This window comes from Rhea pennata, chromosome 20 (genome assembly GCF_028389875.1).
Source record: "Rhea pennata isolate bPtePen1 chromosome 20, bPtePen1.pri, whole genome shotgun sequence".
NCBI classification, from domain to species: domain Eukaryota; kingdom Metazoa; phylum Chordata; class Aves; order Rheiformes; family Rheidae; genus Rhea; species Rhea pennata.
The window spans coordinates 1,304,625-1,331,345 of record NC_084682.1 but is presented as its reverse complement, the minus strand read 5'-3'; the positions used below and the strand labels follow the sequence as shown (position 1 = coordinate 1,331,345).

At 40.7% G+C, this 26,721-nt stretch overlaps 1 protein-coding gene across 4 annotated transcripts in view; it reads left to right on the top strand.

Moving 5' to 3' along the window:
- The window catches only part of KSR1 (kinase suppressor of ras 1), a 74,988-nt gene extending 48,975 nt beyond the window's left edge, over nt 1–26,013 (top strand). Inside the window, exons 3-20 of one of the 4 annotated variants that reach the window (XM_062592631.1) lie at nt 2,105–2,252; nt 4,458–4,929; nt 6,377–6,381; nt 8,454–8,514; nt 9,622–9,705; nt 10,271–10,332; nt 10,437–10,543; nt 10,857–11,025; nt 12,149–12,190; nt 13,304–13,358; nt 14,099–14,144; nt 15,176–15,555; nt 17,574–17,670; nt 18,475–18,608; nt 19,020–19,151; nt 19,450–19,585; nt 19,933–20,066; nt 25,594–26,013. In XM_062592631.1, coding sequence (XP_062448615.1) covers nt 2,105–2,252; nt 4,458–4,929; nt 6,377–6,381; nt 8,454–8,514; nt 9,622–9,705; nt 10,271–10,332; nt 10,437–10,543; nt 10,857–11,025; nt 12,149–12,190; nt 13,304–13,358; nt 14,099–14,144; nt 15,176–15,555; nt 17,574–17,670; nt 18,475–18,608; nt 19,020–19,151; nt 19,450–19,585; nt 19,933–20,066; nt 25,594–25,672 — 2,343 coding nt within the window. In that variant the 3' untranslated portion in view covers nt 25,673–26,013. Of the gene's footprint in view, nt 1–2,104; nt 2,253–4,457; nt 4,930–6,376; nt 6,382–8,453; nt 8,515–9,621; nt 9,706–10,270; nt 10,333–10,436; nt 10,544–10,856; nt 11,026–12,148; nt 12,191–13,303; nt 13,359–14,098; nt 14,145–15,172; nt 15,556–17,573; nt 17,671–18,474; nt 18,609–19,019; nt 19,152–19,449; nt 19,586–19,932; nt 20,067–25,593 lie in introns of those variants that run through there. The other 3 variants (XM_062592632.1, XM_062592629.1, XM_062592630.1) reach the window with 3 other exon arrangements.
- Nucleotides 26,014–26,721: the final 708 nt, after the last annotated feature.

Below are 26,721 nucleotides of genomic sequence, written 5' to 3'. Positions count from 1 at the left end.
TTAACTTGGCTGTTATCAGCCCAGTTTTGATTGAGGCTTTTTGCGAGCTGTCTTCATGCTGGAAAATTTCAGCTATGGATTTTAGGATGATTAGCTCAAACTTAGGTGTTTAACACTGAGATGCCTGAATTAGGGTACGTTATTTCTATCCCTCAATCACTTTGGTAGACCACTACTAAATTACAATACAATTTAGTTATGTGTACTCAATGTAACTATTGAGCATTTCAGAATGTTTGAGATCAAGTTACCTGTATGAAAGCAACCAAATCAGTTTTGATTCATCTCTTCATTTTAGGAACCAGACTTACTTCTATTCTCAGAGAATATTTCTATTTGAATAAAATTATTCTAGTTCCAGTTCAGATATTCTGAACTCCTGGATTTCTCTTTGGCCTTTTGGAGTATGTAATACCAGGTTAGGAATCTCAGGAAAGCAGAATTCACACTGTTTTCTCACTGGAAGCTTAGTGCTTCCTGCTTTTTATCCAAGTGGAAGTAATTCAAGTACAAGGTTTCTTGGGGGGATTTGGTTATTCTTGCATCTTGGAAGTGCAGATGTACAGGAAAGTTGTCTGTACCAGTATTATTCCACTAATGTCGATTATAAAAGAAAAAGAAAAATTTTTGACAACTTCTGAACTCTGGCTCTACGGAACTACTTTATGTTTACTGAGCCTGTAAATTCTTGCCCTCCTGAGTCAGCTGCATTTTGTGTTTCATCCAGACAAGACATGTGACCGAAGATACAGGATGCATTTCTTACACTTTATTCTGGGCCTTTCTTGCTTTATTATTTTTCTTTGCTCCATGATAACAGTCACTTAAAATGGAAACTGTGTGATTACTCTGTATTACCTCATGCAAAACTCCAAAGGTTGGGTGTCTGTCTGTAGCACAGTCACAGCTGAAATTAAAAGTTATGAGCCAGGTCTCAAAGGCATCAGTTGTATTAAGAAAGATGTAATCTTTAAAGGACATTCAGCGGCACTCATTCAAATTTGATGTATAGCCTTTTAGAGTTTGAAGGGAGTTCTAAGTATCTGTAGGATTTCAAACTTCTTATTGCCAGTGAGACAATATTTCCCCTTTTAATTAAAAGCCTAAAAACTTGTATTACATACTATGATTCCGGGAGTTGGAACTTCAGGAAAGAGGCCAAATATTGTGAAATTTGTGATCTCATTGCAAGAGTAGGCAGCAGTGAGGTTTGTTTAGGCAAAACTTTCAGGGAAATTCCTGGGTATCCTGGTTTTGTTTATGAACCACAATTGCTGCACACTTGTACTGGAAACATTTGAATGGGGGAGGAGGGAGGCAACACAGCTCAACTCTGTATCTAGAAATACCAGATCATTTCATGCTTTTTCGTCTCCTGTATCCTTTGTGTCTGCCTGACTTAAACCTTATTTTTGGGACTCTGGCATATGAAGTAGTACATAGAGTTCTGCACAAACATCTTTTCAAGCAAGATATGGGTAAGGCTGGTTCTCTAGCGGAGAAAAAATTGCTCAAGGAGGAAACTCTGTGTCAAAACATTTAATTTTTTCAATGAAAGAAGCCATTTCCCTTACTGTTTTTACTTTTCATTTCTTTACTGAAAATCTAACTCTTTATCTGACTTCTGTTTTCTTACCAGTTTTGTTTTGCGATTGTTATTTTTAATGAAAAAGTTAAACTTGCATTAGTAACTTTTCAAAAAATACTGTATGTAAAGCTTTCCACTTCAATCACAACTAATCATAACTTAGTGGTGGGGAGCGACCATAACATGCTTGTGGTACAGAGCACATTCCAGTGTACACCTGCTCTCCCATGGTGTAGAGAGGCAAGAGCAGCTGTTAAGCCCTGCTGTCGTCTGCTGCACGGTCACGACTAACCTAGTGACCCTTAAGAGAGAGGCACTATCAAAATGAGTAAATCATGAGTCAGACTAGGCAGTAAGACAGTGGCACTACTTAAAATACATCAGAACAATAAATGGCAGTGGTTTTATATATACATATATATAGTATGTATGTGTATATATGTGTATGTATATATATATTTATAGATATGTATGTGTGTGTATATATAACTATGCATCATCTTTTCTTTTCTGCAGAGAATACCAGAGGAGCTAACCTTAGATGCCTTACTAGAAATGAATGAGTCAAAGGTAAAGGAAACCATGAAGAGATGTGGTGCCAGAGATGATGAGTGCTCCAGACTCAATGGGGCACTGAGCTGCTTAAGGAAGGTGACTGAATCAGGTACCAATTGCCTTGTTCTATGGGATTCACTTTTCAGTAACTCAGCACCTATCCTGTTTCCTTTCATATGACAGAATCTGCAAAAACCTCTGAAAATTATCATTAAATACATTCTGTAACCCATATTAGGTTATGACTCCTAGATATACATGAAGTTGCAGTGATCAGACACACATAGAGCTGTGGATAGGATCTGGTTTTGACAACACGTTTAGCTCTGGTAATAACTATATACAGAAATATTCCCTCCAGCTCAAAAGAGTTACTCTTTATTCCATGTTAAGAATTGGGTCTGATGCTCCAGTTACTACTCTGCATTCAGTACACCCTTGCCCTAATGAATGGAACCTGATTTCTCATAATCTCTTCCCCAAATATTGCCAACCCAGAGAGAAGGTGTAATTCTGTTTTCCCTGACTCAGAAGTCTGAGTATTGTTCATCTTTATGCCTTGGAAGGACAAAACATTCCACTAACAACCCTTTAGCACTGCATAGCTTGTAGCATGCCAGTTGATTCACTCCTGTTTAAAACAATTTGCCACCTGCTATTTTTTCTACACGCTGCTAGAATCAATAGCATCATTAGACAAATACTAATAGCAGATATAAGAGCTAGAAATTACCCCGATTTACCTTGAAATTGTAGAAAGAGGATTGTGTAATTAGAAATGTGCATGTTCAGCATGCATGTGGATCTGAACAAGTTATTTTAGAAGATAAACTCTAGACTCTCAGAATGCTGTTTCACCATCATCCCTATCCTCCTTCCCAGGCTGTTTTCAAATGTACTGTAAATTCTGCTTGTATGAGAGTGTTTCTCACAACATGCTGGCATTAATGTGCATTGGATCTTTCTTTGTAGAAGTTACCAATCTGTTACTGAAAGGTAATGTTTTCTGTTGGTATTATAACAGTTCATATCATCACCAAATCATAAAGACTAGTTAATGGAAAAGCCAGCAAAACAGCTCAATTTCATATTTCCTTTTTGTAATCTTTCTGTTTTGGCCTGTCAAATATTTTCCAGGGGTACTGTGGCAAAACCAGCCATTGTTCAGGAGGCATGCCATTCACTTATTACAAGGAAACTGCATCTGACTCAAATTTAAGTAAATATATTATTGTTTGTCTCCTTTCCTTTAAAAAAAATGTTTTGTGTTTTTAGAGGTCTGATCACTATTTTTAAAACTAGGTGTACGTTCAACTACTGACTGTCAATATGACTTCAGGGCCTGAAGCCTTGATGTGTCACCTTGTTTTTTTTAAGTGATTAAGTACATACTTAAAATTAAGCCAAAAAGTTATTCTGCTGAGTTATGCCTCTGAGATTATTCCAATAATCTGTGCATTCCTACTCTACTGTCTGCAGGCATCTGTACTTGTTTTCCCCTTTTAAACCCAGAATTGTTGTGCCAGCTCTACAGGACCATTCTGAACTACAGTGATAAGCATTGTAGAGAGCAATGCTGGGCTCCCACAGTGATCTAGTGATCTTTTTGTCCAGCTGCCTCTCCCTGGTAAAGCTCCAATTAAAACTGTCTGAACAAACATAGCGATTTTGTGCTGAGCACTGCTGCTGTCTCTAATTGAACAGCAGTGCCCCAGTACTCAAGCATCGGGTAAGTTCTAGGCAGCAGTTACATGTCAGAGAGAGAAGTGCACAAATCAGTGCCTGAGAACTTCTAGACACCCTTCTTCTCCCCCCTCCCCCCACCCCACCCAATTCCATGACCTTTCTTAGTTCCATAAGGTAGTATTTAGGAGTTCAGTTGGCTAGTAAAATAAAATTCCCCCTCCTGACCGAGGACCATTCTAAAAATAGAGAGAGTGACAGATTTGTCTAAACCAGTTGGCAGCAAAACCACATAGGCTTGTAGTAGGATGTAGGTGCCTGTTTTGTGCACTTAAGTATATTCCATATTTGTCAATAGAGCCCAATCTGGTAAAACTCAAACCATTATAGAATGTAAGACCTGATTTTAGCTTTTAAAATACATGGCTACAGATCGGGAAGAAGAGTAGTTACTGCCCTCATTTTAAAGGTAACTTTCACTAATGTTTTAAAAGGGTTCTAGAGGAGGAGAAACAATTGCTTTGCTTGGTGCAAAGGAGAGAAAAAACCCACTTCACGGCCTAAAACTGCATCATGGGGTGTGTTTGTATATGGTGGCCGTTTTCACTAACACTGCTATGGTTGTGAACAGGGGGGGAGTTAAAAGACGATGTGCTGATGAATCTACCAGAGGCAAGCCGAGAGAGCAGCTCTACAAACCCGACAGAACCCCCCTGCTCCTCTGCACCCACGTGGACTCCCACTGCATTGCACCTTCCCAAGGGTACCAGCCAGCAGGCACGTTCTGCATCAGTATCCACAGTCCCATCTTCAGATTCTCTTACTTCGAATCACGGACCCTCTGTCTATGCAGATAACCTCCTGGACCCTTTTGCCTTCCCTGCACACAGTGGAAGGTTAACACCAAGGACTCCTCATAGCATCACCATCACTCCACCAACCACTCCTCAAGCCAAGAGACGACATAAGTTGAAGCCACCACGGACTCCTCCTCCCCCTTGCCGGAAGGTTTTTCAGCTGCTACCTAATTTTCCAACCCTCACAAGGAGCAAGTCCCATGAATCACAGTTGGGAAACAGGATAGATGAAATTCCTCCAATAAAGTAAGCATGACACTTTCTCCTTCCCTATGGGGATTGGTGGGCTGTGTTCGTATGAAAGGGTATTCAATGCTCCAGTTTTGATGCCATGTAAAAGAGCCAGTGTCTAGTTGCCTGGTCATGGTTTCACTGTAGTCTAAGAACCTGTATCAGCACGATGTTCTAGAATAGCCACAAAGCCTCCTTGTTAAGAGTGTCTACTTTATTAAAGATTGCACCTGCTGGGGAGGCTGGGATAGTTGCTGTTAGTAAAGGGCTCTGACCAACTTTTCCTTGAGTGGTTAGTAATCAGTTTCACCTACAACAGTTCTCTTCTATCCTTTCGTGTTTATCACTGTTCAAGTGGCTGTTACTTTTTTTTCTTTTTATCTTAAGACGTATTTTAGCTGCTAGCATGAGCTTTAAAACGGCCATCATTTATTATGGTATAGACAACTTCACCTCCGTAAGAAGACAAATAGTCTCAGGCTTTATCTTTGTTTGGACTGATGCAGGTTTTGAGATACGCTTTTTGGGGGAATATGGGCTGAAAGGTATTAATCTAACATCTAAGTAACAAGTGGAACTGGGAGAGATCTGCCTTCCGCAGATCCTGGCTTTCCGTAAACAATGCAGAAACTTAGATCAGCATCCAAATTCTGTAGCTGGCACAAGACCATTGTATCTTAACTAACTCTCTGACCTCCTAGAAGTGTTCAAAGAGCGTGTTGATTAGGACCTCTTTGCAAAAATTACATTGTTATACATAAAGGAAACTAGCGCAGTTCAGAATGGAGTTGAGATTTTGGGTGTGAACGTTAACAACAAAGGGCTGTAATTTTGATGCTGCAGTACTGCACTGCTTGCTGATGAACGTGAAAGAGTTCATTATAAATGTGTCGCCCTGTAAGCGGTACGTTATTGTTTCACACTGTGAATACATATGAAGTATGTACTAAACCCTGCAAACTGCTAGACCTCTAAATGCAGCAAGTAAGGAGTTTCCATTTAGGAATGAGTAAAAAGGGTGACCTTGAACTGAAAAGACCTGTGGCCAACAAATCTTTGTTCTGAAATTCAGTGGTAAAGACCTGGTCCTGCTGTGATCCAGCTCCTACTGAATGAGTTTGTTAGAAAGGGCAAAATATAGCACTTCCTTGATTCAGATGCTTTTGTGGAGCCTTCCAGCAGACTGGGGTTCTCAGCTCCATTAACAGTTCTAGTCTGCAAGCCAGAATTCTTGTGTTATCTTGTATGCTCCACTCACAGGCTGGAGCGCTACCTAGCAAAGTCTAGTGTTTGTAGGTAGAGAAATACTGGCTCTATAGTGACTTCAGGAGCCTGTGCAAAAACAGAGATGTTTGTAAATCTGACATCAAAAGCTGCAGGAAAGAGTTTCTGTTCTAACAAAGTCTGTATCCTGTCACATGAATATGAATGTCTAAAAAAAATTTTTTTTTCTGTCCTCTAGGTTCGGTAAGAGATTTTTACAGGGCTGTCTTCATTTCATTGCCTGAGAGGGAGGAACCCATCCTTGTCAATCATCTGCAGTGTGATCATCTTCTCTGCAACTTTGGGAGGTCCTCAACAGGGCTCCTGTTTACTTTAACAGGAGCTTGGCCTGTTGGAAAGCTGCAGGATCCTTACAAGGTCCTTGTTTGACCTGGTACTTCTTCAGATGACTAAAGCAACAAAAAGGAATACAGATATTTTAAGGATTAGAGCAAGGTTTTGGTTTTGGTTGTAATTGATTGTCTATGATGTCAGACAGCTGTTTGTATCTCTTAGTACTAGAAATACTGTAACTTCAGTTCTTTGGATATGCGATGCTAAGTTTTTTGGCATGATGAAGTCAGATGGTTGCATGCACTCTTTTGAGAAACAGTTCAGCATGTGCTTAAATGAGACTATTCATATATTTAAGGGCTTGCAGGACTAAGACTTGTGCTTTTATCAAGGTAATAGACTCATATTAGTATTAGTATTTTAGCTCTCCTAATATGATTATGTGTGTCCATCTCAGACACAGAACATGTAACTCTGAAGCTAACGTGAAGAGCTATGGGCTTACTGAAAGCTTCTCACCTTCCTCTTAAGTATAAAAAACTGTAAGGACATTATACACTACATGTATATTTAATGCCCTTTATAACAAAAATCTCGGGAATTACTTGGAAAAATGAAAAAGTATAAAGAAAAAAAGTAAAATGAAAATGGAAGGAGAAACCTGAACATTTCTCTATGGAGAGTGATATAATTTATGTAATAAATAAAAAAGGCATAAAGAATTCAAACGAAAATGAAGTCCCATTCAATTCTATTTTTTCTCTTAAATTCATTAGAATTCTTCAGTAAGGGTTTAGCAGTCTTAACTGATGTTAATATGATCAAATCAGTGTAGGTTTGGATGGTCAAACTAGATCAATTTCATGCAAATATATTCCTTTGAAAAACAATATTACAGCCTACTTGAAGATGCTAAAGACCACAGATGCCATACAAAGTTCACTGGAATAACGATAAAAAAGAAATGGTGCCATCTATGGTCAAAGAGAGGGACAGGCCTTTTGTAAATAGTGACACTGTCCAGCCTGGAAGCTGTGTTAGTGCCTACAGATTGGGTGTTTTCCAGATTTGCAGCATGGCTGTAAATTTAATACAGAAACGGAATCTTAGTATGTGAGGTTTTTAGGAACTACTGGGGCACTGAACAGATTTGGAGTCTAGATCTCCTTTTCTGCTTTTATTGGCTTGCTAAGTGGTCCCACACAAGTGTCTATTCTTCTGGGTCACACTGGCTCTGTCTATAAAATAGAGATAATACAGTTCTCATCTTAAAAAATACTTCGAAATCTATTGACATTGCCTGAAAACTGAGTGATAGTATTGGTGATAAACCAACTTGGAGTAAACAATTGTCTGACTTCCAGCTTTTAAAATCTGCTCTCTTAAATGGGCATCTGATCATATTTGATGAGAAGCAACAGAGTTTACCTTCTTTTCTGCAGTCTTCTTTCCTGATTCCTCAGCCACACATTCAGTCTGATTTTAAAACTATTGCATAGATATATGGCTAGAGCTATTCTGACTTGCAAATCTAATTTATCAAAAATTAACTCTTTTTCTAAAAGTAAGTCTCAGTACTGCATTTAGTTTCCTTGAAGAGTAACAGATTGAGAAATAGAAGTACCTATTGGGCAGCATCAGTTTAAAGTTTGGTTAGGCTTTTTGTTTTTGGAATGACTGCATCTCTGAGAGGGGTAGACCTTCTGTCACCCATAAACATAAAGCAAAAAGAACATCATTTAACAAAAAGAAGAGTGGATTCTGGTTCCACCACCAAATCTTATCTTACTTGGCTTCTGTAACAAATAAAAGAGCAATATCTGGTAGCTTTACAGCGGAAGGCAAACTAATCTCAGCTGTGCTACTAACAGTGTAATAGCTACTAGTCCTGAGCTGTAATAGTGATCATTTTGTTTCTGTCTAGATTGGTAAGCACACTTGTTACTAAAGCTTCCCTAAAACATCCTTTTGTTCTCCATCAGAACTCTCCCACGGATCCCCTCAAATGGTACGGAGAGACTTTGGCTTAGCTGTAACACACAGGTAAGCAGCATGTGCTGTGAGCCACAAAAAGAAACAAACAGGTTGGACCAGGACTGCACCCTGTTGTGCTGTTTGGAGTAGTGGTGACTCAGGAAGGGCTTGATGCTAGGCTGGGTACCTCATTTGTGAAGTTCAGCTTTAATTTCATATTTCAGCTTCATTTGTTTTTAACCTGCCACTGATGAGTCCAGCACCTGTAGTCCTTTTTTTTACAAAGCCATTTGACTGGGATTCTGTGATGACTAGTTTGTCAGCAGTAGTAGTGTTTTGTATGGCGGTCACGTCCAGGGTGATAGGACTAAGTCCCCCAGATGTGTAACACTGCCTTTCCTGAAACACTTTGACTGATACCGATAAAAGGGAAGCTACTCCTCCCTGTGGGGAAAGGGCATATATTTCATTTTTTTTGTCCTTGCAACTGGCTAAATCCCCATTCCTCCCCAACACACACACACACACACACACACACACACACACACACACACACACACACACACACACACACACACACACACACACACCAACCATAAATTGTGTTTCAGTTATACAGAAACATTCAGGTGCATTTAACATGCACAATATGACTTGTCCCTCTGCCCTGAAGAGGGACACCAATGACTGATTAGCAGCAGCACATGTGCAGGCTGGATCTGCACTTGGAGTATGTCCTGGCTGCTCCCTTTCAGAGCACTTGCTTATTGCACGAGGTGAAGGTCACTTCCAGGTTGAGTTTGTTTTGTGTAGAGATCCTCTATCACTCAGGTGTCTTTGACTGCATAAAGCTTCAGATCTGTAATCTGCTGCATCTTGCTAATCTACAGTGTTGAGGACCTTCTAGAGATGTTTATTCATGCATATCCAGTCTCCATAGCCAGAATCACCTCTGAACACCTTTCAGGTCTCTTGCAAGAGCTGAGGAGCTAGCAGGAGGCCAGAGTAGGTGCCAGCCTTCTTCAAATCGCTCTTAATTAGAAAAGCGAGAAGCCCTTTCCACAATACTGCTTACGCTCCTTAGAAAAGGATAGCGTGTTCGTAGCTATCTACAAACTTTGCATTTTCTGTACATACTATTTAACATCATTTCCCCCCCCCCCTTCTTCTGCTTAGGTTCTCTACAAAGTCTTGGTTATCTCAGATTTGCCAAGTCTGTCAGAAAAGCATGATGTTCGGGGTGAAGTGTAAATACTGCAGGTGAGCACACTTTACAATTGATTCATTAAAGTTTCCCAGTACCAAATGTATTTCTTGATGTGATGCATTCTTAACAGTGCCATCATTTTTTCAGTCAGCTCCTGAACTGGCATTGGGATGTGTTGGCATGACCTGTACTTAGAATGGAGCCTGACATACAGAGGAACCAATTTAGTTCCCTGCCACAAGCCTTCTACCTGGTCATGGGCAACTCTCTTAGTGGGAGTTTGACACCTAACTAGCTGTGAGGATTTTAATTTTTGATTCTCTAACTGGATTGTCTGTCCATAGCACTAAGATTTTTGTCAATCTTCCGTCTCATGACAGGAATCAGTAAAGGAAACTGTATTAAAAATATATCAGATGCTAAGATACATACCTGTCTTTATTTAGCCTAGTGACATACACAGTAGCATTCTTGTCATGAATGCACAGGCCTGCAGTGGAGCCCCAGAGCTTTCCAGAACTCTCTTTGAGATTAGCATAAGCACAACAAGTGAAGGCTAGGCTTCTTCCTTTGGGGAATGAACAACTGGCTATTTAACATGTAATCTTTCTCTTTCAGGTTAAAATGTCATAACAAATGCACTAAAGAGGCACCTGCTTGTAGAATATCCTTCCTTCCCAGTAAGCTTTCTACAAAGTCTTAGTATTTCAGTATAATTGATGGTACCATAAGAATAATAAGCCTGATTAAAACTTTTTTTCCATCTCTTAACCTGTTTTTTCAGTAACAAAAATAAGGAGGACAGAGTCAGTCCCTTCTGATATCAATAACCCAGTAGACAGACCAACAGAGCCGCAGTTTGGAACTCTTCCCAAAGCACTAACTAAAAAGGTACTTGGTGACCGAAGCAAGTCTTGTGTCTGTAAGTGACTAAGGAGCTCCCATAAGGACAGGTGGCCAGCAGTACCTTGCTGGTTGGAGCAAGAACCCCACTGTTACTAACACGCTGGCTTGCGAGCCTTCACTTTGCAAAGAGACTTTGACATGTGACATTTTCTGCATGTAAAAAAATAGGTCATGCACAGTTCTAGCCCCTGCTCACTTAGAAAAAGTATGCTATAACAGGCTAGCAACAGCCTTCTTTTCTCTGCTCAATAAATGTTGAGGAGAACTTTACTCATCAGTGACTTTAATTGCTTTGCAGGAGCATCCACCAGCAATAAATCATCTGGACTCCAGCAGTAACCCTTCTTCTACAACCTCTTCCACACCATCTTCCCCAGCACCTTTTCAGTCTTCCAACCCTCCAAGTGCAACACCTCCCCCAAACCCATCTCCCATGGGCCAGAGGGATGGACGGTTTAACTTCCCAGGTAAACCCATCCTTTTCAGGAGAACTGCCGACATCAGAAAGGCCTCTGTACAAGAAGAGGCTGATCAAGACCTCCTAGGTAGTTGTAGGTTTCTGAAAAGTTGGTTGCAGTTTATGCAATGTATATGAAGGTGATTCAGTTATCTGGTAAAAGAAGAGAGTCTATTCTTACAAATTTTAAAGTTGTAAGTGGTATCAACGATAGAAGATACCTGTCCAGGAGAGAGCTTAGGAGTGCTAGCACCTTTCTTAAATGATCTGATCTTCCAAATTTCTCCTTTGTAATTATATACACTTCCATTTTCTCATTGTAGTGCAAAGTGCATGCTGCTTGCTGTGTTTGGTCACCAGTGGCTTTAAATCATGAGCAAGTTGGCTGCTAGAGCAAAATGTGAAAAGAACTGGGATAAGGTACATCACCAGCCCCAAGCTGTTGGAGGCAAAGATCCCTGACAAGGGCAAAGACTTACATAATGAGAATAATTTAATTCTTTCTATCTGGAAATTAAATCACATGCTGCTCCACAGCTGGCACATCCAGCCTTTGACGTAGCTGTAGTTTGCATCAAGCCTTTGATCTGTGAGTGAAAGTCACTATTTTATCTCCCTCAAATGAAGCAGAATTAGTGCCTGAGTTTAGTATAAGAATTGTACTGAAATCACTTTATTTCACTGAATTTTAACAGTGAAGCCTAATAAAAAATGCTTGCAGATGGCTCATGAGCTTCAGTCTCTTATTTTGGAATAGCTGAAACCAGAGGCAAGGGAGAATACTGAAGAATCAGAAATGCTTTAATGAGGATCTGCCTTTTAGCATCCCTGGGTTCTCTATGTACTGAAGTCTGAATGCATTGTTTTTCCCACCAGTTTGTTTATCAGTAATATAACTTTCATTTGATGGTTGCGTATCATCTTAAGTCTTCCAAAAATGCATGTGCTGAAATTCACCCCTCAAGCAAGCTGATAATCTACTAATCTGTTTCCCAACACAGAGTTGGGACTAATTCATTAAATGCGTGTGGGCACTTGCTGATGATCCCTCTAACTTGTTTTTTTTCCCTCTGGATTTTTTTTTTCCCCGCCTTCCCCCCCAACACCTTTTTTTTTTTTTTTTTTTGGAAAAGCTGCCTACTACATTCAGCATAGACAACAATTTATATTCCCAGGTGAGTTGATTGTTTTAATTCTACTAACAGCTTAGGCTGCTTGTTTGTAACTTGTATAACTTGTGCTTATTTGCTAAACCTATTTTTAACTTCTGCGTGCTGCTTTCAAACAAAAATATATTTAAAAGCAAGCATTCCCTGATCTCAGCATATAAATTATAACCATTCAGACCTCTCTTTCCTAATGTAGTGTGATTTATGTACTAGGATGAAACTCCTAATAACATTCAGTTGTGCAACAGCAGATTTCTGCTATGGGATTCTATATACGACCATGTTCTTCCTTTAAAAAACTAGTTTTCCTGCCTCTAGAGGTTCATGTTACTTAGCTAGTACAAATGGCCACTCTTTAATTCAGGAAATTTCAGGAATTCTGAGCTAACCTATATAAACTGAAATTCTTGCCTATGGGATTTAAGAATGATGCAAATCTATTCATTTAGACAGTTAGAAGCCATATGAAAATGCATTTAAAGCAGCAATGTTCATGATTTTCAATGTGAATGCCTAAAAAAGCTGCCAGTAGAAGTGTGATCTTTTTAGAAGCGTCACATAGGTGGATCGGCAGTACAAACTCTTTTCTCAGTCACTGCTCAGGAATCTTTGGAAACCGTTTGTTTCCCACTTGAGAATTGGTGATGTAGAATTTAAGGTACAGAACACTTGCTTGGAATTTTGGGTGGATTTGCAACCCAAGCTGAACTTCCTGTACACTGATGACACCACTCACGCCAGATAAAGTTGGAATACATAACCTGCAGCATAGATGATGTCCCAGTTCTGTGAGGATTTAAATATTTCTGATTGTCTAAGGCAATTTAAAGGGGTACAAGCAGATTATAGACAAGGACTGATTTTGCAAGATGTTACAGATAAGTCAGTGAATGGGAAGAAGATTAGGCTTGGTCAATATACAGACATGTAAGTACTGTGAAAGATAAAGCACAGTTTTAAATGAATAAAGGTATAAAATCCTATAGTCTGTAGTTCAGTTTACTTTGTAATTCCTGAATAATAAGCAAATAATCATTATTTTAAGTGTTAAAACTTCAGATCTGTAAGGGAGTAAAGTATAAAGTCTTTCTCACAGATTTTTTTTTTTAATTTTCTTAGAAATTCCCAGTCTTGCACAAGTAGCACAGCATCCCGAAGCAGCTGAAAATGCTAAGTAAGTATTAATTATTTTATTTGCATAGCATTTAACTGATAATTTTCAGATCATTTCATGAAAACAGTATGTTTTGACCAAAAATCAAGTAGCCTGTTGAACTTATCCTCTGAAGACTTAGGGGTTATATTTTAGTGAGCAGAGATGATACTGCTATTGCCAGTTTTATAAAGCTGAATGTGATATTTGCTTCAAATGAGAGAGAAGTCTGTACCTTTAATGCCTTGTTATGCTGGTGTGCAAGTTCCCCAGATCAAAACCATCCAAGGAAATAGAAGTTACAAGTTTCTTAAAATTTAAAGAGCATAGTGTACTCAGCTGCAAGCAGACATCTTTTTAAGGAGTCTGAATTGTAGCACACGCAAAAGTTTTTAGCCTACATTGCTAGCACTCACAATTGCTTGACCCATTGTAGGTGTTTCAGCAGTAGAAATAGGAGTATCCATTACTGGAATAGACTAATATTGTAGCCATACTGCTGCCAAATCAATTCATATCACTTAACTGTTGAAAATCACTTCAAAGTCTTTGTCCTTCATTTAGCAAAGAATGCTTAAAAAGTCCTTATCTGTTAAGCAGAGCAGTCATTGTATTTTTCTCTGACTTAGTGTGTTGCTGTCACTGTCTGTTCTCTGTTTACTTCTTTCCAATCCACTAGTGGTATATGCAGCAGCCCACTTTTCTAACTCAGGTGTATATGCAAGTACTGTTTTTATTGTAAACCTGTCTTCTCTTCTTAGTGCTGATGATCAGCCAGACACAGATGGAGTTCATTGTGAAGCAGAGGTAGGTTTGTAGGTTTTCTGGTTTACTCTTTTGTACAATCACAAATGCCATGCTAAAAGTGCAATAAAAAAGTCGTGGCCCTGAAATTACTTGTGGATTCACACAGCCGAAGTTCATGGTGAGTGCAGATTAGCTGTGCCTTACCTCAGTCCCACCAGACTCTTAGTACTGCAAAGATAAACTGAAAATTTCTGATTTCAGAAGGTAGGCTGAAACAAAGAAGTACTTTTAACAATTAACTTTTTCTGATTGGGCCAGGATGATATTTTTTAAACTTCTAGCTCATTCAGTTTGGCACAGCCATCTTTAATATTACAAGAGGTGTAGGCCTGTTATTGTAGTTATGAAGTCTAAGTGTTTTGCAGACTTCAAAGTCCGCAAGTAATGCATGTGTAGGTGCTACTAGTGGTCAGACTGGCTCATGGTTGATCCTACAAAGCAACACCTGCAAATATATGCTTACGTTTTGCATAAGAAAAGCTTTTTGTAGCTTTCCACAAGACTGTTCATGCTGCAACTTGAACATGTGCTTAGGCACTACTGGAATCAAACACTGAAATGGATTTCTGTTAGGATGGATGAACCAAGAAAGGTAGATTCCATGATTTCAGCAGAAATTACTACATTTTGAATCAAGCCCAAAGGAAGAATTTTAATAACCTCAAAAGAAATTCGGTTGCTCTTGACTCTTCCTTCTGAAGTGATCTATAGGATTCCCCCTCACACACATTTAAGGCCAAATCCTGAGAGATGCTGGGCTCCTAGATGTCAGTGCTTGTTCTACAAGTTTAGCTCTATGGGGAATAAAGCCTTTCTTGTCTTCAGCTGCATGGAATGACATGCATGATATACATCTTGCAGCCTTCTGAGATAACCTTATCATATGAGGCATATTCCTGCAGCATCCAAGCCATTACAACCAACCCATTAAAGTCCTTCTCTCAAAACAGCCTTTGCTATTGGCTTGTAGGCTGATCCTGCCCCTTCGATAGGGTTCTGACATATTTTTCCTTCCTATTATTTGCAAGCAGGTGGAAGAACCAGAGACAAATAAATCAGAACCTGAAGATGATGAGGATGAGGTGGAAGACTTGCCAAACAGACGGCCACACTTGCAAGGGATGATCTATCGCAAACCCAGCCAGACCAGTGTCTACCTGCAAGAGTGGGACATTCCCTTTGAGCAGATTGAGCTGGGGGATCCTATTGGCCAAGGACGATGGGGGAAGGTTTACAAAGGAAAATGGCATGGGGAAGTGGCAATCAGGCTGTTGGAGATAGATGGGAACAATCAGGATCATCTCAAGCTCTTTAAAAAGGAAGTGATGAACTACAGACAGACTCGACATGAGAACGTGGTACTTTTCATGGGAGCATGCATGAACCCTCCTCATTTAGCAATCATTACCAGGTAAAGACATAATTTATCTCACTATTACTGTATATAAATGTCTCACTGTAGTCAGGAGGTGGCAGACAGGAATGCACTCTGGGCTGAAACAGAAGCCAGCTGATTCTACTGAAGACTATAGAAAGGACAGGCTTACCAACGAATCCCTACCGAAGTGTGTTTCCCTCACCAAAAAGAGTGGAGAAAGCATAGGTTCAAGCATTTGTACAGGCTGCATGCCTCAGTTTGGATCCTGGTCTGAATTAGAGAAATGAAAAGCTGTGTGGTGATAGTTGCGTTCCTGAGCCCCTTTCCGTATTTCCTGTGTTAGACTGAGGTGTTGAGATACTGAAACACAAAACTACCCTGGCCCTTACAGAAATGATTTACACAGAGCATTTCTGAGAACACCCCCAGTGGAGGCCTGACAGCCCTTTCCCAAAGGAATGCTGGCTCTCCTAAGAGAGCCTTGTGCACCTGGCTGTAACCGTGGCAGAGCAGATGCTCTTTACACTTGCAGGGTCGTTGCCTCATTTAATTTAGGCTTTCTAGGTCTCGGACCATGAACTGCAGGGAACTGTTTCATGCTTAGTGGAAAAGCCATATGACGTAAATTGACGAAACAAACAAAAAAAACCCTAAAAAAACACACATATACACTTGGAAGCTGGTCAGAGGGTCAGATACTAGAAGTGGAATAGACACAGCCATCATAGGGGATAACCCTGTTGCAACCATGTTATTTTTGCACTACTGTTCTGTAAGATCTTTTTCCTCCTTTTAGGGAGTACCTAATAATTTTTAGAATTTCCCTCTATTTATGAATTTTTAAGGAAAAAAGAAAGAAAGAAAAGCAATCCTAACAGGAAGAGAAAAAGCTGGAGTAGGCTGCATTTCTGTCATTCAGTTCAGCCCGGTAGCAATAAAGCAATACGCATGAGGTTGATAATGCAAATTATCACCATGAAGCCTTCCCCTGCTTGAGGTCACTGCCTCAGCAGGATATATACACAGCAGTTCTGTTGCTAACAGGTTTCTGTTCATCTGTTGCCAGTTTGTTCTAGGAGGTTTCCCATAGGGGCTTTTTGCCCTTCAGTTATGTCGAACGCTAAAACAACTCTATGCATGATGGTATTTTGAGAGGGGCAGGGGACTGAGGGAGCCTCTAGAATAACTAACACAAAACAAACCAATAAATTCTCATCCTATTACAGCCCTTAGGGCTGCAGGAGGTTTCTGTTGCAAATGTAGCACTAAACACTTTAGTTTTGGGCCTTCTTTTGCAACTGAGCTGAGGTCCCCACACCAACTGTGGATCGTCTGGTAGGTTTTAAAACCAGTGTACAAAATTTAAGCCAGAGTAAAGTCATTAATCTCTTGCATCCTGTTGCATTCAGAAAGCCATTCTTCTTCTGGGGAAGTAGATGCTCAAAAGCAGAACACTGCTAGCATCAGCTCCAAGGGCTGAGAATATCTGACTGCATTTCCTTTCTGTTCCTCTTGGGGGACACCTGTTGATCAGGCAAAAGTGTTACAATTTTCTTCCTAACTTCCATTTTCAGTATTAGCATCATTTGGCCTCCAAGTAACAGCTTTGAGATGTTCATGTGCAGGCTGAACTGAACTAAGGCTGGAGGCAACTATCTTGTGATCTGGGAAGGAAGTACTTAGTCATTTCTAGGTCCCAGTTCCAAAACTGGTTTCCTGCTCAAGCCACTACTAGCACCAAAGGCAGGGTCTGGTGCTCAGATTTTGAAAACTGGACTTCAGTAGTCAGAATGGCATGAGAAGCAGGCCCCTGAAGAAATACTTGAGCATGTTACATATCCCTGAATGCTTTTTTTCTGACAGGTGTCCTGTACATGTGTACACACACAGATACCCTCCCCCCCACCAGCTGTAAATCGATCAGGTCCTTAAAGTTCTTAAAAGGGGCATTTCTTAGCAGTGGAAGAGGGATGAGATTCCATCAGCATGACAAGAAAACCAACTGAACCTTCTGTTAATTTTTTATTTTCCTCTTTTTCTCTTTCATATAGCTTCTGCAAAGGAAGGACCCTCCATTCATTTGTAAGGGATCCCAAGATATCCTTGGATATTAACAAAACCAGGCAGATAGCACAGGAGATCATTAAGGTAAGAGTAGGTTATGCTAACAGAGGAGGCATCTGCTTTCTGGGCATTGCCTCAGCTGGGGGGAAGGGGGTCTGTAAGTCTCAACAGCCCAACAGGGTGTTGCAGCAGGAGAAATTTGAAGTTGGCTGAAAGAAAAGTGCTAATTTAGTGGGCAATAAGCTAAGGGGCTGTCGGGATCAGAAATAGGCCTCTTGCTCGTCAGTAAGGGGCTGGGGATGAAGAATTTAGATAAAGGGAACCATGAATAAATGCATGCAGGACAGGTTACTTTTCCAGTTTCTGCTGTTTATAACTACTTGCCACTAAGTTAATGCATTCTGAGTTAGAGGCCATTTTCTCCTATGTTTGCACAGTGCTTTCTCTGCTCACTTTGAATATTGCTCAATTAAAATAGCATCTTCAAAACTGCTGTTTCCTCTTCTGGCAGAAACACCATGTGAATTTAGTCCAGTACTGAACAAGCTTGTGTCAGTTCATTGTTCTTATACATACAGACTTCCTAGGAATTGGGAGGTCTGCAGCCACTTAATGCGTCCTTTAAGGGTCCCTCCTCAGCCTTCCAGCAGCCCTACTATGCAGGGGATGAAAAACAAGTCAGAGGTTAAGCACTGAACTAAGATCTGCTTCCTTGCAGACTTCCCTTGCACCCTGCATAAACCAAACAGCTGCTGCATTCCCACTTGCAAGTAATCACTTATGCGCAAGTAATGAGGGTAAATTTGTAAAAGCAATCTGAAGGCAAGGCACACTCAGAGTTGGGCTGGGAGTAAAAATTTACGTCTTTAAATATAAACTTTTTTCCAGGGCATGGGGTATCTTCATGCAAAGGGGATTGTACATAAGGATCTGAAATCCAAGAATGTTTTCTATGACAACGGGAAAGTTGTGATCACTGACTTTGGATTATTTGGAATTTCGGGTGTGGTTCAGGAAGGGAGGTAAGCAGAGACTTCAATGACTGGTGCACTTCTAGAATGATAAGTAGTGAACAAACGGGATCTTACTTGGATGCATTGCACGCTATAAGTAAGGAATGTCAATTAGTTTGCTATATACATACATTTTGGAATACGCACTTTAAAACAATCCTCCTTACACTTCCAGTAGGACAGGGCTAGAAAGTTAGAGATGGACTAAGGCTCAAAACACAGAACAAAGATGACTATAAGCCCAAGAACGAGCTGGAGAGTCAGGCCAAGTTGTGTGTGTTGTTTAATATGGCAAGAAACTTGGAAAGAAATTTCAGGCAAAACATTCGAGTAAATAAAGTCAAGGTATTAGGTGAGGCACAGATATGGGTTTTGAACTTGAAGTAGTTTTCCAGTACCACTTCTTTTTCTCAAACTCAGGAGGGAGAACGAATTGAAGCTGCCTCATGACTGGTTATGCTACCTAGCCCCTGAAATCGTTCGTGAGATGGCCCCTGGGAAAGATGAAGACAAGCTGCCTTTCTCCAAAGCTGCAGACGTCTATGCTTTTGGGTAAGAAACAGCCAAGAGTATCATGGTAGCTTGCTAAATTAGATTTGTTACAGGCCTGAGCTGTGCAGGTGACTGGTGGTCTTCTCACAGACTCGGTATTCTAGCTAGGATGCCTTTTCCTTACCTACTGCAGAAAACACAGCCATGACAGTCTGTTGGAGGGGGTGTGGTAGAAGAGACTTGCTGCACAGCTTTATGCACTTTCCAGAGCTCATCTGAAGCAATTGCAGCTGTTTCAGGGTTTCCTAACTTCCTGTTAGCAGCAGACCAAGCCTTGATATGTCTGTTGATGTTTCAGGACTGTGTGGTATGAGCTCCAAGCAAGAGAATGGCCTTTCAAAAACCAGCCTGCAGAGGCACTTATCTGGCAAATCGGGAGTGGTGAAGGAGTGAAACAAGTCCTTTCAACAGTTAGTTTGGGGAAAGAAGTCAATGTAAGTACCTCAGTTGCAGGAATCCTTACAGATAGCTATTTATCAGGGATGCTGGGAAAAAGGGAGCTGCTTAAAGAGGTTTATCTTACTACAACTCTCAAAGGGCAAGAGAGTGTATTAGAGCTAGATACGAGATTTGGCACCGAGCCTCTGCCCAGAACTGTCATACAGAAGTGAACATCCACAAGTACCCAGGATATTTGTCAATAAGAATGTCTAAGACCTTTTTTTAAAAAAGGTATCCCTAGCTGGGCTGCCACAAATCACAGTGCTCAAGCAGTTGCTTGGTCTGGCTAGTTAACCTGTGAAATGACTGAAGATAAATGGGTCACAAATATCCTTTGCAGGAAATTCTGTCAGCGTGTTGGTCATTTGATCTCAGTGAGAGACCAAGCTTCACTGTCCTTATGGATATGCTTGAAAAACTGCCAAAATTGAATCGCCGGCTCTCCCACCCAGGGCACTTCTGGAAATCTGCAGAGTGAGTATCCACTACTACTTAAAATGCTCCGGTTGCTCAGAATTTGCTAAATAATCATGTCTGTCCTTTATTTTGCTTTCCTGGGAGTTACTAAACCTCTGGTGGGAGGTAATAGTGTACTGTTCTGCTTTTCTAGTTAATACGAGATTATGCAATAAAACATGCACGCAGTTCACGCAGTTAAATTTCTACTTCAGTATATTCACCTCCCTCTTTCAGTAAGTTATTTGCTCAGCTGCATGTTTGGTTTCCAAAAGAATATTTACCAGCAGTACTGGAAATGACCTGCATTGACCCCAAAGTAGTTAGAATTTCCCTTGTTAGTGGAGACAGAGAAAAAGAAAGGGCTAGAGAGCACGCCACTGTTTGCCTTTGAACCTGAGCTACCAAATTGCAGAAGAATCTTAAGTTTGCAGCCTTCTTCAAGGTGCATGTAGGCAAAAAAAAAAAAAACTCCTCCTTTTTATGGAAGATAGAAGAATGCCTAGTTTGCACAGGCAGATAAATAAATGCAGCATTATTGCTGATGCAGAATAATTGGCTTTGGAGAAAACTGAAATAAGTGGTAATTATCTTCAGAATCTCTAAATTGCTTGACACACATAGTAAATTGACAGTTAGTAGTAAGCTGCAGTGTTTGGACTGAATGTAAGTTGGAGTCATATCAAGATTTGGACTAAATAAAGATAAATACTGAAACATCAGCATAAATTCATGTCAGCTCACTATATTTTCAAAGTCAGGTTCTTTGCTGCAATTGGGGAAGAAAGGTTTCATAAGATCAAGCATTTGTAAACTGTCAAAACTAGAAGAGACTCCTCAAAAACACTTGGCTGATGCATCCTATAACATGTGTGATGATAGATCAGATCAGGATATAAAATGCATTCTAGTTGAGATTGCATTAACATGAAGTCTGAGGGCCTATAACTTTCAGCCTCTCTCTCACGGATAGCCTGCCTGTCTCCCAGTCAAAGTTGATTCCCACTTTTATTTCTACTCACATCAGCAGAAGTCTGTCTATTGACTAAAGTAGAAGCAGAGCAGATACAGTCCTGGAGCCAGGAGACTGAAACCCACACCCCACTCCAGACCAGTTTTGTGTCAGTTTTCTAGTCTCTGCTGCCGACACCCTACACTACTGCAAGGAGGTTTTGGATTTGGGCCTTCAAGCCCCAGCATAGGAAAGCCTGTCCAGTTTCAGGAACACCTTAGCATTTCCTTTAGGCACAATGTTACATTTTGGTGACCTCAGTGGATTTTTTCCTTAAAAAGTAAGATCTATAGGAAACTAGAAATGTTTGCAGCCAGTGCACGTTTACTGAATAGTTTTCTCAGTGTTTATATAAGCATAACCTCTAATGCTTATTTTCTCTTTTCTCTCCTTTGATGTTTAATCTACCCCTTTCATTCCCATAACACTTCATGATCTTCCTGCATAGCTTACCATAACTACCCAAATACATTTGTTTACTTGTATGGCAACTATCATGACATTTTGTGCTTTAGCAGATGTGGATTGTCCAGAGCCTTGGTTGAAAATTTCACCTTCTGTCTCCTGTGCAGTTTCCCTAACACTATTACTAAATCCTTATTACGTTGTGATGTCTAATAATTTTAAGATGGGGAATGCTTCTAAGACCATGGCATCATCCTTATACAGAAGGGCACTACTGTTGGCAAAAGCTTCAACATTTACTATCCAGTCACTCATAAATAGAACTAGATATTTTCCTTGCCGTGGACAAGTGCATATGCAAATCATAACACTCCTTTTAAAAAGATGTATCAAAAAGGTAGAGATGTAAAATATTCTTACATTTGACAGTAGTTATTTACCTCATCAATTATTGCTTCTATGTTGTAGCATATAATTGAGAAGCAAGGTGTTTCTCTGTACCCTGAATACTTACTACTTCAGCAAGACTGTATCTACAGTGTCAGTCCTTGTGATTTCAGTTGTCAGGATGAAAATAAATAAAACCTGAAGAGAAACCAGCAAAGCCTGAGCTAAAACTGTAGCTGTTTGCAATTGCTCCTTCTCATCTCTTTTTCAGCTGTAATTTAAAAGAAACATTTCTTTTTTTTTTTTTCTTCTTCTGGCCTAAAGCATTTTGAACTTAAGTCTTTCAGGCAGGTAGTGGGGTTAAAGAGCAAGTGATGCTACACTCAGAGCACTTAGAAGGAAAGAAGTACCCAGAGCAGTCACAAAATCTGGTCCAATATGCCAATGAGGCTAAACAAGATTAAATGTAAGAATAAAACATGAATTACTGTGACCTTTTGACATCAACCTATAGGCTGCAAAATGTGATGATCAGCAAGTTTTTTTTCATTTTCACCTGTGAAGAGTAATTGAGTCCTGCCTGCATCCTTTAGCTTAGGAACAGGCAAAAGCCCTTAATGGCAACTGCTGGCAAGCAGAGATGCAAGCGGCAGGTTTAGGAGCAAGCCCGAGGAGCGACGCGTGGCTCTGCAGCGGGAGGTTAGACAGGGCTGTGCTGCATGGCTGGAGGCAGCTGCAGGAATGGGGGGCCCTGCCTGGTCTGCATCCTCAGGCGGGTGCAGCCTGGCTGTGAAAAGGCGGCAGGGTCTGCCAGCTGAGGGGGATTTGAAGAAGCAGAAGACATGTCCTGGCTTTTCCCTAGGCACGCTTATTCCACATAGCCCGTGCGCTTAAACCATATTTCTGAACACAACTTGCACTGACCATATCTGTACCAGCTACCTTCAGTACGTGCTTTTCAGCTCCACTATCGAGTCACATAAGTCATTCAGCCTCACCTGTGCTTTTTTTTTTTTTTTTTTTTTTAATAATCCTCCATTCTTTCAAAGGAGGATAATTGTATTTAAGTTTTTATCAAAACATTACACAACAATTCTTTTGCTAGGAGATTTATGTAGTATGTTAGAGTCCTTTTGGAAGCCTTTTTTCCTTGCAACAGAAACACACTGTGCTGCAAGACCAGTGCTCTGTGTGCCAACACTTTCACACCCTCATTTCCCTACGCAATAAGAGCCACTTGTGTTGGGTCATTAACTCTGACAACTGGTTTGGCACCTTTTCACCTGCCTAACCAGACACTACGGAGCAGACAGAGCCCAGACTGCCAACACTTTCCCCTGTAGGCAGTCATACTCTTGCATCGTCCTCTAACATCACATTGGAAATCAACTTGAAGTAATGCTTCCCCTTTGGGCCATCCATTCACGAGAATGCTCAGTTCCAGAGTAATTTGCCAAGTGATTATTTCGGATTAGTGTTTCTATAGGGAATTATTCTTGAACAGCTTGTGGAACTGTGGGATCATGTCCAACATAGCAGCTATCCTGATTATTTTTCCTAGGTAGACAGATACTCTTTCCCTGCCAGTGGGTCATGTAAATCTGCATATATTAATACTTCCCCCCCTCTTGTATGCTTTGAGCAGAGAAATATTTTAAATGTCAGTATTCATTATCAACATTGACAGCTGAATTAGCAGCCATTGAAATGAAAGGGCAGGCAGCTCACTGTTCATCCCCCACAAATTGTATTTTAGTCAAGTCACACATGAGTGGTTCTCGATAGCTTTGTTCTGACTAGGTCTCTGGCTAACACAGCTAGAGACATACGTTCACATCCCCTCTGATAAATCCTTCAAGAGACATTGCACTAACCCTGCATTTTATTTTGCTGTAAACTTTATAATATGTAGTTTTCAAAGGCTTGCTTTAAATAACTGAAAACTAACTCTCACGGTGTCTTTTTCCCTTCCCTCCCATGTTTCTTTGTAGGTTGTAGCTACTGGTGCAATAATGGGCTCCACCTTGCATGCTTCCATGTGTTGTATCCTAATCGGCAACTTTGGACAATCACCTTCCATTTAAAACAAACAAAAAACTCACCAAAAACAAACCAAATTAACCCATGGACATAATCAACACTTTATCTGAATTCTCCTTTCCGCCTTTTTCTGCTTGGTGTGGGCTGTTAGCTTGAATAACCAACTGTCTGCAAGAAGTTACTGTCTAACGACGTGGCCATCTTTAACTTCTGAAGCATTTCAGCGGGCTGTAACTTCTTCCTGAAAATGTTCTAGTAACCTGCTCTCTAACTAGTAAGGTGTAAGCGACAGTGCTGCACGTGTCCTGCCCAGCAGTTCGGGGGTTTGGTTGAAATTGTTATGACTGTTTATGATGTCCTGCAAGTCTCGTGTAGCAGAGGGTACGGTTTCTAGTTGCTGTCTGAGGTTATGCCTGTCACCCTTAGAGCTAGACTGTCGCTTGTGACAGAAGATAAAAGGTGCACTTCCCTGGGCACAGCTGATAACTGAGCACACCTTGAACTGCAAACCAACAGGAGTTAAGGGCTGGATGATGCCACATCTCCCTTGGGAGCAGGGCTGGCACTACACTGGAGCCAGTGGCAATTTTGTGAGGGGCTGGATGAAGCATCAGTGACTCATGCACGAAGAGGAGGGTGGTCTTTGCTCTGCTGGGGGCAGCCCGTAGTCCCTTAGCCTAGTTGGGGCCAGGCTGCCAGTGCTGCTCCAAAGTCGGAGCGACAACAGTCAGGAGAGTCGTTCTGCCCCATGAGGGTCAGTTAGGACCAGCTACACTGCTGTTTAAAGGAGGAATAAAGCAAGAGCTCCTTTCTGTTACTCTTTCTCCCTTCCTTGCAAATCCAGCTATTTGTATTTTATGATTTGCTTTTGTTTGCATCTTCTGTTCAGCAAAACGTCTGACTTGGCACTAGGGGCTTTGCAGAATTGTACGTAGCACAGCAAACATGTGCCTTTATGAAAGACCTTTTTTCATTTTTATTGATTCATGACTTTGAAAAAAACTTTTTTCAGAGGCAAAAGGATGGGGACAGAGGAGAGTGCAACAAGAAGCAGTTTGGTTTGGTTTAACTGACTTTAGCAAGGACAAATACACCCATACTCACTCCCTCAGAAAATCAGGTGCCTGCATGCCACAATGAGAAGAGTCTCCTGCAAGAGCTCATACTCAGGCCATCTGCCTTGCTGGCACCTGAGTTCATGTAGTAGAAAGGCAGTTCGCAAGTGAAAATGTCTCTAGCCCTGCACTTTTTTTTTTTTTTTTTTAAGATGAAAAATGACATCTCTGTGCATTTGCTACAGTCTGAAGAGGAGCCTTTTTGTTTTTTAAACAACTAATGCATCTTGTCAAAATGTTCCTCTCCCTTAAAGAAATTCTGTAAAGTTTTTTTCCTTCCCTTCTACCTCAAGGGAATCCAGTGCCCATTGAAAATAGTTGCAATGAAATCTCTGGTTTTCCAGGCTGTACTTTTCCAGTTTGAAGCAAAACAGATTTGTGCTGCATTTCCAGTGATGAAAGGTTAGCATGAATAAGTTTGTTGTTTGCTGTATGATTACTTAAACCTCTTTGCCAGATGACCAGATGTTGTTCAAGATCAGAATCTAACCCATTTTATTTCCTTTTATAGGACTCTAGCTTTGTAAAAGGAATTAAAAATAATTCTTTCCCCCTCCCTTCTCCTCTCCCTCCTCACTCGTTTCAGCATTAACAGTAGCAAAGTTGTCCTGCGTTTTGAAAGATTTGGCTTGGGAATCCTGGAACCAAGTAATCAAAAGATATAGCATGGTGTGTAAATGTCTTGTGATAATGTTGTCTACCTACTACGACCACAAAGCATCAGAAGTCTTCACAGAATCTTCCAAGCTATGAAACTGGTGCAGCCACACCTGAAAGCCACACAACCATCAATTCAGTCCTGTGTTGTTTGCAAACTCTGAATTCTGCCTGAGCACCAGCAGCTACTTAAAAATGTTTACATTATGCTTGTGTGAACTCTATTTTTTTAAGCATAATAAAAGGCAAATCAAGTTTAACTGCAGCCATTCAAACAGCACTGAAAAAAGAACTTTCTAATTTCTTGTTGTATCTATGGTATAAATAGGAGCTATCTTCTGCCTCCAAAGCATTTGTTTTCTGTAAGATAAGTAGAGCGAGTTTGTTTCCGAATGGCTCTGTGCTAGTGTAAGGGGGTGTAGTTACCAACTTTTTTCTTTTAGTAAGGTAAAAGTGATCTGTTGCATTGTGCCCAAACCAAACATTGAGCTCTGCAGTTTGCTTCAGAAGGGTTGGTCTAAGCTCTGGCTTGCCTCAGTTTAAGTTCCTCTAGTGCAAATTTGCTGATAAGAGAGTTTGTTATCACATAGGCTAGATTTCAGTTAAAAGACAGAGTCAAGGCCTTTTCTGCACAGAAATCACAATAAAAGCTGTTGTAGATGTTGTCTCCTGTAGTCCAGTAACAGGATTAAGACTATAATGACAGGCTTTTTAGTGGGGGGGGGGGGGGGGGGAAGGATAGCTTTTGAATGAGGAATTACCTTAAATTCTCTTCTGGCCTCAAGAGGGAGTGGGACCTCCGTAGCGATGCCTTACAGCTTTACTTTGTAAGTTGAAGGCACCTTCTGCTCCTGTTGGCTTTGCTGCAGCTAAGTCTGACAAATCATGCCAACGACTTCTTATGCTTCTGGATGAAGAAATGCATTTTGCTTCCTTAGGGAGCTCGTGTATGCTGCTCTGTGCCCTGCTGACAGCTCTGGCTAGGCCAAACAGGATTGCTGAAGAGCTTAGGTGTTTCCTTAAATCCTCAGCACACAAGTGAGGGAGTAACACCCAA